General features: G+C 47.3%; 1 protein-coding gene across 1 annotated transcript; it reads right to left on the bottom strand.

Annotated features, from left to right (window-relative positions):
* Positions 1–1,818: 1,818 nt before the first annotated feature.
* NUP62CL (nucleoporin 62 C-terminal like) lies at positions 1,819–10,848 on the bottom strand. The gene is made up of 12 exons (XM_056859491.1): positions 10,542–10,848; positions 9,551–9,945; positions 8,673–8,768; positions 7,795–7,926; positions 7,491–7,592; positions 6,847–6,949; positions 6,565–6,709; positions 6,058–6,107; positions 5,036–5,170; positions 4,180–4,291; positions 3,028–3,094; positions 1,819–1,962 (listed from the first exon to the last, which is right to left on the bottom strand). The coding sequence occupies exons 1-12, from the start codon at positions 10,844–10,846 to the stop codon at positions 1,871–1,873; spliced, it is 1,734 nt and encodes a 577-aa protein (XP_056715469.1). The 5' UTR covers positions 10,847–10,848; the 3' UTR covers positions 1,819–1,870.
* Positions 10,849–10,961: the final 113 nt, after the last annotated feature.

Below are 10,961 nucleotides of genomic sequence, written 5' to 3'. Positions count from 1 at the left end.
GTTGCTAAACAGCTGAGACTTTTAAGTAGTATATTAGCACAGGAGGAGTTGAGATCTTTTCCTAATGCCTTTATCCTTCCTAAGATGTTTGTCCCTAAGGGAATAAGCATATAGGTTGGTTCTTGTAGGTTATCCGGGCTGTGAGACCGTGGTCTTGGTATTTTCTTTCCTGACGTTTCACCAGCGGCTGTGGCAGGCATCTTCAGAGGAGTAACACTGAAGGACAGTGTCTCTCAGTGTCAAGTGTGTAATATTACTCTTCCTACACACTTGACACTGAGAGACACTGTCCTTCAGTGTTACTCCTCTGAAGATGCCTGCCACAGCCGCTGGCGAAACGTCAGGGGAAAAAAAATACCAAGACCACGGTCACACAGCCCGGATAACCTAAAAGAACCAATGAACTCTGACCGTGAAAGCCTTCGACAAGCATATAGGTTGTCTATGCGCTTGCCCTAGTGGCAACTGAGTAACTATTGGGAATCTAAGAAAGCGAACTAGGCTCTTAATCCCAGACGAGCAGCATCCATTCATGTCATGAAGGTGGCAAGGAGAACAGCCAGAACTGCAATGAAGGTGGCAATACAGAGCAACACTGCAATTGGAATAAACTTTCTGGAGTCAGGCAGATACTGGAAGTGGCAGAACTGGGAAAGGACCTGCATGTTCATTGTGGAGATGTTTCCTTCTTTCCATCTCATCAGCCTCAGACTATAAACCCTTCAGCCCTAGGACTATAGACATAAAAGCTAAAAGAACCCTTGTCAAAAATATTTTTGGCATGGGTGTCAGTGTGCTTAGCCAACTAAAAAATTTGAACAATGCAGAAGATGCCTTGGTCTCCTTCAGACAGCAGCATGGGAGGAATAAGCCTTCTGCTGCTTGTCAAGAAATCTGGTTAAACTAAACTCTTCTTGCATATGGATGCTACCTTATATGTTTCCAAGGGGGTGGTGTTTGGTGCTGTTTTTTAAGAGCCCAACTGAAAATCAATACTCATGCTTACGGCAGATGAGTAAGGACAAGATACTTTATACAAATTTTCACTCAAATTCTAAGCATCAATAAAGTATATATGCGCACCTCCCATTATTCACCTACACATATTAATCCTTACAATCCCTTTAGAAGGAAGCCCAGTATCATGCTTATTTTACAAACGGATGAGAATGTATGGCGTGTGAGACTGCCTTTAAAGGAACTGGGAAGGGACCAGTGTGGGTGGCACTGGGCTACCCTCCAGCGAGGGAGATGGCATGGGTGGAAGGACAAAGGGCTGGAAACCCCCTCCAATTCTGAAACCTTTGAACATTGCCTGTGGTTGGCACAACACTCTGCCAAGGCTGCAGTCAGACTGTGAATGCACGCACATATGAATTCATCTTATAGTCAGGCCTATCACAGACTCAGTTCTGCCTCTTTTGGCAGCAGCTCTCTGGGCCCCCAGGCAGAGCAAGAGTTCTCCCAGCACCTGACACCTGACCCTTTAACTGGAGATTCCAGGGACTGAACACATGAATCTGCCTTATACTGAATTAGACCATCTATCAAGTTCAGTATTGTCTTCTCTGATTAGCAGTGTCTCTCCAAGGTTTCACATCACCTGCCACTCCCATCTTTTTAACTGGAGATACTGGGAACTGAACCCAAGACCCACTGCAAGAAAAGCAGATGCACTGCCATTGGGCCACGACCTCCAATCAGTGCACTGCCTGTTAAGACTGGACACTCAGGAAGGACTTCTAGATAAAGAAGACCTTTATTACAACTTACAAAAGGAGGCATCACAATTCAAGCACATATCGTTTGCTGAACACTGTTATCTGATGTATGTTCTAAGGAGGGCCACTGGAATGCCACGTGGTCAACTTCAGTCAAATGTAATCCGGAAACTGCGTTCTTGTTCTTTGCGCCGGCTCTCACACACCTTGGTCACTTCCTCAACCTTCCTCTGTAGCAGGGCTGAGTACAAAACACAAAGATGAAAATCAACACGGGCTGGTATATAGTGAAGTGCAGCCCTGGAGCAAATATCCTCACTGGAAGCAGAACAAAATACACCTGATCTTGCAGCCCAGCTGACAGCCAAAGTAGACAGGATGATTTTTAATAAATCTGATCCACGCTCTCTCGGCCTGGCCTGCTTGCCACACAACATTTGCATGGGACTTATTTTTAAAGCACTGCAGGAACCCAGTTCTCAACTCAGGCCTGTGGCCATCAGAGGAGGATGGACTTCTATCTCCTCACCCCCACAGCATTTTCTCAAGCAGAAATAGCCCTGGTGGGGCCCACTGGTCCATTTTAGCACTGTACATGCAGCATTCAGGATGCAGGCCAAATAATGGCCTGGAAGCTGGGGAAGGGGGGTTGGCTTCAGAAACAGCAGAAGCCACACACACACCCCGCCATGGACCTCAGCTGAACTGAGTCCCTGTGGTGCTTTAAAAAGGGACATCCTTCCACTGCTGCATTGCTGTGGGGAAAGCAGACTGACTCATTTTAAAAGTCATGTCTGGCTTGGCCCTAAGCCTTAGGACTCATTCTTATTTCACATCAGGGAACTGAGGCATATAGCACCAGGGAGGAGACCGCCTGGCTGAAGGCTCAAAAAGCAGTTCCCCTCGTGGCCAACTACATGCAAAATTGCCTGGATAAAGCTGCACTGAACACTCAAAGTTCAACAGGAAGCCTGACAAACTGCTAACAATGAAGAGTTAATTCAGCATCTGCTAGTGCAAGTATCTGGTAGACAGCCACATGCTATAGCCTCCAAACACTCAATTCACTATAAATGTTTTTGCTTTATGAACTCATATCTACATTACATCTTCACATCTGTTACGTTCAAGAACTAGCAATAAAGCCTGCAACAAATTGCTGGTCTTTGGTCCTAATTCCTTCTCGGCCCTGAAATGATTTTTAAAGACTTGCTCTCTCTTCCATCCTTCACACGGTTATGCTTCAAACCAAAATTAAATTTTACATACACAGAGCTTTCTAGAAGCTATAAACAGTGCCAGATACCTGAATTCTGATCAATCCACTGGAGAGAGTCCATGTGTGCATTAAGGATTTTACAGATCTGCTGAAGCTATGGGGATGGGGGGGGGGAAGAGAGAGAGAGAGATTAGAGGCGTTACACGTGGCCAGGTGCTTCGGATATCCTGCATAGCCCAAGCGAACAACAGCCTGTTTAGCAGCTTCTTATCCAAGTACTACTGGTCTGAATGCGCTAGACAGGTTCTTTCTATGAAAGATAACAATCAAAAATGAAAATTTACAAAGCTACAGAGGGCTAAAAGGAAGCCTTTGCCTGCCTGAAAATAAGATTCAAACTCTAGCTTACACGGAACCTTGGGAAACCAGATGATAGGGGCCAGCCTTTGCAGTGACTGCATTTCCTTCCCTAATCATAGGAGAAAGCTGGGAAAGCCTCATAGCGAGTGCTGCATTCTGACTGGGTGGTTCAACAGGCAGCACACAGAGTTACAAGGCAAGCAACCGGACAAAGGAAACATGGTATGAATGCAACATCAGAAAGGCACAGATGAGCCCTTTGCAGGGCCCACGTTGCTTAGGGCAAATGTAACAGGAATGGTTAAAATACTGTGAGAACTAGCAAGCCTAGATTGTGAGGCCAGCAGAGTGCAGACGAGACTCCCTAACTTTGACATACAAATAGCAGTTCTGCCAAATTCTTAGACAACTGGAGTTCCACAGTTAACGGCATCAGGCTTTAGGCAGGAAATAGGGAGCAATGCAAGCTCTTGGCAAGAGTCCTAATGCAAATCAGCCTCTCCCCAAACTATGCTAATGTCAGTTAGCCCAAAGGAAGCAGTGAAGCTGCATAAAGGGGTGGGGGTATCTCCCAAACGAAAGAACTATAATGGAAAGAAGTAGCTTCACAGCTTGCATCTGTGCATGCACACATCAGAAAATGAGGTCTCCTGCCTATCAGACTAGCATTATTTGCACCATAACCCACCCCACCCATAAGATCTGGAATTCCTAATTCAATACCTCCCTCCATTCAAATTACAACTAAAAAATACATTCCTGGGAGTACGGCTCATTGAACAGATCCAAGCAGGATTCTGAGTAGACTTGCTTAAGATGGCACGGGGAGTCATCTCCAGTAGCCTCATGTGTAGACAATCTAGCACTGTTTGTACTCACTGGGTCACTAGTGTCAGCAGGGCCACCGGAGGTATTCAAGTGCTCAATGATGTCCTTCAGATCTTGTGCCATGCGCTTCAGCTGGGCATCAATATTCTCAGCCAGCTTATACCTACAGGAGAGAGGTGGTCAATTAATTGTAGAATACCTGCCATCCTAGGTCCTAACGTTAAAAGAGTCGATTGAAGAGGCTGTGAAATGGTCAAGAGCATTTTAACTGGTGGCCATGTAAGCATCTTCAAGCCTCTCAGGAAGAACTGATGAATATGTGGGAGTGCTGTTAGCACAACAAGGCCCTTTCTAGTACAGGTTGTACACAGTCATGTGTACAACCTGTACTAGTTTCAGTTACAGACATGAAAAATGGGTGAAAATACCCTTGCAATCTGCATGGATGTTAAGCAGCTTTGATAGCGAGAGTTAAACAAAAGGACTTTTAAAGTCACTACAAAGGCACTTCTACAAAAAAAGTCAGGCTTCCATCAATTCAAAATCGCCCATATGAAGGTTTCACGGTACACAGTACACAGTCATATCACCGCTTATTTAGCTTAACATTGTCAAGTGGGACTGGCAGCAGCACTCAAGCAAAGAGCCTTTCTCAACACTTAATGAAAGTGCTGGGAATTGAACTGAGGTAACTCCTGTGTAGAAATACACCCACTGAGCATGCCCCCCTCTCAGAATGATTTGAAGGAGAAGCTTTGTTAACTGAAACCCCGGAAGAGTACAAAATGTGCTCTCAAGATAATTGCCAGGACACATTTCCCAACCTGAGTCTCAATATGTGGCCATTTTTATCAAGAGAATTCATTCCACCACTCCGCTTCACACACTGAATCAGCCACTAGCTTACGTCTTCTCTCGCTCCTCATCCGCGTGCTGCAGGTAAATGGTCCCACTCTGTTCTTTCACAGATTCTTCAAGAGGGATTAACAGATCTTCCAGCTCTTTTTGCTGGGACAAAATAAAGTCTAGTTCCTGGTCCAACCTGTAGAAGAAAATGCTGCTTGGTATGGGAAGCTTGGAAAAAATTGACACACCCACATCTCCACCTGCCCGTTAGGAAGAGCTGGAAGATGGTCAGAGGACTTTTGCAGAAGGCTGCCTAGGACAGCTTGGCAATCTGCCTCATGCAAAAGACCAGCAAGTATTTAATACTGTAACCCATCACACAGGTTTGAAAGGGAGAAAGCAGACCTAAGAAAGGAGCATATACACACCCTTGCATCACAATCTGGTTGCAAACTGAAGGGAACTCCAGAGCAGAAACTTACTTGTCTCTATTTGAAGTTGGAATCAAACATAACATGCTCGCTGACTGAAATTCCTATTATTTTCTTCTGAACACACACACACACACTGGGCACAAGCTGCTGAGGGCTCCATTAATCAAACTCAGCACTTGAATGAAGCCACAAGGAATTTGGCTCCATCAGAACACGGAGGGCACCTTACTCTACCTCTCCTTTGTGATTTCACTGAGAATCTGGCTCTAGCAAAGAAGCAGGACAGCAACTGCACCATTGGCCAAGGTTGGCCTGCTTGTCACATCACTGTCGGGACAAATGCAGCAGCTGAGGAATATATTTTCATCCAAAGAATATCCTATGAGTTCCCTGAGGGTCAATGTAATTCCTGCTAAATATAGGAAACTGTGCTTTTTGAACATCAGGGAGAGGAAGATGGCTCTAGAAGGGCCTGTCTAGTGAAAGCAGCTTTCTTATGGACAGCCTCATTCCTACAAGCACCACTTCCTTTTTCTCAGGGACCACACAACACAAAAAACATGGGAAAAAGTGGCAGGCTGGCAAGACCTCGACCACCATGTAGCCCGTGCCCATTATAAGCAATTTAAAGCAGCCTTGCGGTACTCACCTCTTCTGATCCAGCTTCACTTTCTCCACTTCTCTGTGCAAGGATGTGATCTGAAAACAGACATGGGAGATTCACAGATCCCAAGCTGAGATGATATTCTCACATGCAGAATGAGCTCACTAAAGAGAAGGGTCATTCTGGCAGTGGCTACATTTGCTTTAGTGCCAGAGGAGTTAAATAAGGCTGGTTAAAAAAAAATGTCAACTGAGGGGGTTGACACAGTATGCTGGTTGTGTTGGTGTGTCGTGAGCTTAAAAAAGGTAAAGGTCCCCTGTGCAAGCACCGGGTCATTCCTGACCCATGGGGTGACGTCACATCCCAACGTTTCCTAGGCAGGCTTTGTTTACGGGGTGGTTTGCCAGTGTCTTCCCCAGTCATCTTCCCTGTACCCCCAGCTTAAGTCATGAGCTTAAGCATGTGCTTAAATCTGCTTTACTGTTAAGGTGTACAACTTCAGCAATTCCACAAGACCATGTGAAGGATCTGGTGAACAAGATGGCTTCTTACCTTCTCTCCATTCTCAATCAGGGTCCTGTCCCAGGCATTGACCTGGGTGGCCTGCTGAAGGAAATGTTTTTCCTGGTCCTCCAGTTCCAGACTCCACTTGTTAATCAAGCTCTCCAGCTGGGCATATGTCATCACTGGAGGAGCCCTACGAAGGTGCAAGGAAGGCACTTAGGGGGGAAATCCAAGGCAATTAACAACTGAACCCAAATAAGATAATGTTCTACCTTACACCCCCAAAATCCATGGCGTGCCTGCCACAGGAAAAACACCCTGTGAACTTACGTGACTGTTGTGGTGGCGATAGCAGCTGTGGATGCCACAGCAGCAGTTGTGGCTGATGGCTTCAGATTCAATGTGAATCCAGCACTGGGGGCAGACGTTGCACCTAGAGCGAAAGTTATTTGAAAACAAGTTACAGCAGAAATGAACAAAATAGGCAGCCTGGGAACTGGTCCCAGAGAGGGCTCTGATTTTAGCTCAACTATGACTGAAGAGGACGTTATTGGGGGGGGGGGGGCTCTAAAGGCTTCATGGCCATCAGCAAACTTTACTCTCACATTCTTCCGTAATACATGATTGCAATGCTTGATAATGCACAGGGATCCCTCCCTTTTTAATTTTTTTTAAACACAAAGGAGGAAAACAGCTCACTACTCTCTTATTCAAGGCATCCATCAGGGTAGGGGGATTATATATTAACACATATGGATGGAAATGCAGTACAAAATGCCTTACCAGGGACCATTGGGATGCTGCACAAGTCTCACTATCAACCACACTGATATTGCCCAAATGGTAGAAAGACAAACAGCAGCTTTACAGTGCCTAGGACAGAACAGTCTACTTAATGGACTCTGTTAAGCACGAGGTTAGCAGGGGTCCTGTGTTCCACTTCTATCAATCCTACTTCATTTTGTGATACCTACTGGCTGTTGTGGCAGCAGCGGCGGCTGCTGTCGTCGTCCCAGAGGCTTTAGTGCCAAATCCCACAGTTCCAGCAGTGGCTGTCCCAGCTGAAGAAGCACCAACTACAAAAAGAAACAAGCGACAAAGGTTTCTGAGTCACGGCTTTTCCTCCTGCTCAACTGCCTCAAAGTAAGTTTGGGGGGGGGGGTTTGCAGCCATACAATCCTGAGGTCAAGGCAGTCCAAGCCCCCCAACCCTCCTCTCAACCCCAGTAGCAAATAGAACATCAAAGGACTCTTCCCACTAGATGCAACCCCCACTTACGCGAGAGGCTGGTAATGGTAGAGGGAGCTGGGGCTGAGGAGTTTCCTATGGATGCAAAGAGTGTTGGTCCACACAGACCAAGGAGGGAAGGTGTGGTGGTGGTGGACGCTGCTGTTGAGGTTGCAGCTGTACCTGCAGAGAGGAGATATTATGGGACTCAGATTCAACTCTGGAGTAAACTGAACTTCTCCTGGCGACAAATGCATTTTCATCTCAAGCCAATACAGACGCTTTAACTCCATGTACTTTCTTACCACACTGTCCCATTCTTGGGTAATCTGTATGTTTTCAGGCTTTTTTATTGAAATACCATGGAACACAGTTCTACTGATAAGCCAAACAAGGCACAAAATCCCTATAGCAGCTCTTTCTGAAGGCTAATAGGCATTTCTGCCACTACTGCAGCAGCAAAATACTAAGTCCTGTGCACAGTACAAAAGTAACAGTTCTTGCAGAGGCCTCAGACAGAAATGCACAAAGCAACAGATACAGGGAGATACCACAACTAGATAAAGCAATTATAACGGAAAAGGGGAAGCATTAGCAAAAATGCAAGAAAGGGAGAAGCCACAAACATTCGGTACTTTCCAGAAGAAATGGTGACAAGACTGAAGGGGCAAATTAAATGCAGGCAGGAACTCAACACAGGAAAAAGGAGCAAAGAGCAACCACAGTAGGTCTAGTTGCCCAGAATAAGAAACGGAACAAGGGGAAAATGTGCACGGAAAATGTGCCTTAAAACAGGGACCACAAGTATGAAGTTGATGTAGACAAGTACAGCAAGGAAAGAGAAACACAAAGTTATCCAAAAGGTTTTGAAGCCATTTCAAAGGTAAGAATGATCGTGACCACATGGACAGCCTCCTCACCACCAATACCTCCAAGTTTGGCTCCAAATGATAAGGTAGGACCCTGACTCTGTGTTCCTGTGGAGGCAGAGGTGGCTGCTGCAGCAAGTAATCCAAAGCCTGAACCTGAAACAAAAAGAAAGTTAAAGAAAAAGTGTTAGTTCATGGTACTTTTAGGCTCATCACGCCCAACCACTGGTGTGGCTTTATTGGGTGTGTGGGTGTATGTGCGTAGAGGAACTCTGCATAAGAGCACTTGACAACATATGCAGCAGCCCTCCACTTATTACACAGCAATGTTATAATAGCATAGACCTGCTGAAGCCCATAACATCAAATTACATAAAAAATTTACATCAGCACGCAAAGGTAAGAAAAAGAGTCTTGCTGGATCAGACCAGTGGTCCATCTAGTTCAGCATCCTGACTAGAGTCTTGCCCCTGATGTTGCCTCCCAGAATTGGTATTGAGGTCTACTGCCTCTGGATGTGGAAGCTCCCTTCAGGTATTAAGGCAAGTAGCCACTGATGTATTTATCTGTTTAATCCCCTATTCAAGCCATCTTCAACAGTGATCATCACCATGTCCACGGGCAGATAATTCCATAAATTAATTACTAACTGAGCAAACAATATTATAGGAGCCCCGTGGCGCAGAGTGGTAAGCTGCAGTACTGCAGTCCAAGCTCTGCTAACGACCTGAGTTCGATCCCAACGGAAGTTGGTTTCAGGTAACCAGCTCAAGGCTGACTCAGCCTTCCATCCTTCTGAGGTTGGTAAAATGAGTACCCAACAATATTATATACACATGTATATAATCACAGTTTAGATTACCTACAAGCAAATGCTTAACAGTTATTGATTTAGAAGCACCACTGAAAGGGTTTCCATACCAGGAACAGTCTCTTACCTGCAGACGGTGTTCCAAGGCTAAAAGCTGTAGCCGGCTGTGACACAGCTGCTGTGGTCGTAGCAGTGCTGACTGTGGCTGGGGCAACTCCAAAGGCCATCCCTGCAGTTGCTGCTTGCGGTGCTGCGTTCCCAACGGAACCAAGGCTGAAGTTGGGGGTCCCAGTCTGGGCTGGGGCTCCACTGCCGAAGCTGAAACCTCCAGTGGTGCCAGGCTGTGCAGCAGCAGCAGTGGAGCCAAACACAAAGCCTGAAGGAGCTGCTGGCTGGCTAGCTGGTACGCTAGTTGTTACAGTGCCACCCAGTCCACTGCTATTGCCCAGCGCAAAGCCTCCTGTGATACCGGTAGGTTGTACTGTTCCAGTGCTGCCCAGGTTCAGCTTGGATGCAGTCCCCCTAAATAAAGGCAAGAACAAGGCACTTTCATTCCAGAAAAAAAACAAAAACCTCGAGTCCTCCAACGCTCAAGAATTCACCATTCTACTTCTTTTACTGCCCCATTCAGGCGGGCTACAAGCAACATTTCCTTCCCTCCCGCCACCTTTCTGTTGTTAAGTTCTACCTGGGAGCTTCCTCAGCCACCTGCACGGCCCATTACAGACTAACGGCAAGCTAGGCTCGATTGCGAAACGCGCATAAGGGATTGGGACGTGTAGAGGCGACTAGGGCCGTCGCTCTCAGGTTCAAGCATCAGGACCCGTCCCTGCCCAGCATCCCACCAGCGTTCGACGTCTTACAAGGCGAACAGAGGCCAAGGCAATTCACAGTGGGTAGCCGTGTTAGTCTGTCTGCAGTAGTAGAAAAGGGCAAGAGTCCAGTAGCACCTGAAAGACTAACAAACATATTTTCTGACTACTGCAAACATATTTTCTGGTAGGGTATGGCTCACGAAAGCTCATACCCTACCAGAAAACATTTTTGTTAGTCTTTAAGGTGCTACTAGAGGCCAAGGCAGGTGCGAGCGACTTTGAGACCCGCGGCGCCCTCCTCACCCGAGCCCGAAGACGCTGCCGGTCGCCGGGGTAGCAGGCGTGGACGCACCGAAGCTGAAACCGGAGCTCTGCGCCGTCGTGGCGGGCGTGGTGAAGGAGAAGAGGGCCGGCGACTGAGTGGCGGCGGGGGCCGCGGCCGCCGTCCCGAAGGTGAAGCCGCCCCCGGAGTTGGCCGTCGCCGGGACAGAGGAGGTGAAGGAGAAGCCTGCAGGGGCGGGGGCGGCGGAGGCGGCGGCCGTCTTCGGCGTCCCGAAGCTGAAGCCGCCACCGGACGGACCGGAGCTGCCAAAACTGAACTGGCTCATGGCGCCGGACTCCGTGAGGAGAGAAAGATGTCTTCCCTCCCAGGAGGCGCAGTTTCTTTTCCGGCTCGCCGCGCGCTCTGATGACGCGCGCGCCGGAAACGTCAAGAGGGCGACT

The sequence above is a fragment of the Euleptes europaea genome, chromosome 13 (assembly GCF_029931775.1).
Source record: "Euleptes europaea isolate rEulEur1 chromosome 13, rEulEur1.hap1, whole genome shotgun sequence".
NCBI classification, from domain to species: Eukaryota; Metazoa; Chordata; class Lepidosauria; order Squamata; family Sphaerodactylidae; genus Euleptes; species Euleptes europaea.
Note: the sequence above shows the minus strand (reverse complement) of the source record. Positions and strands in the feature narration are given on the sequence as shown.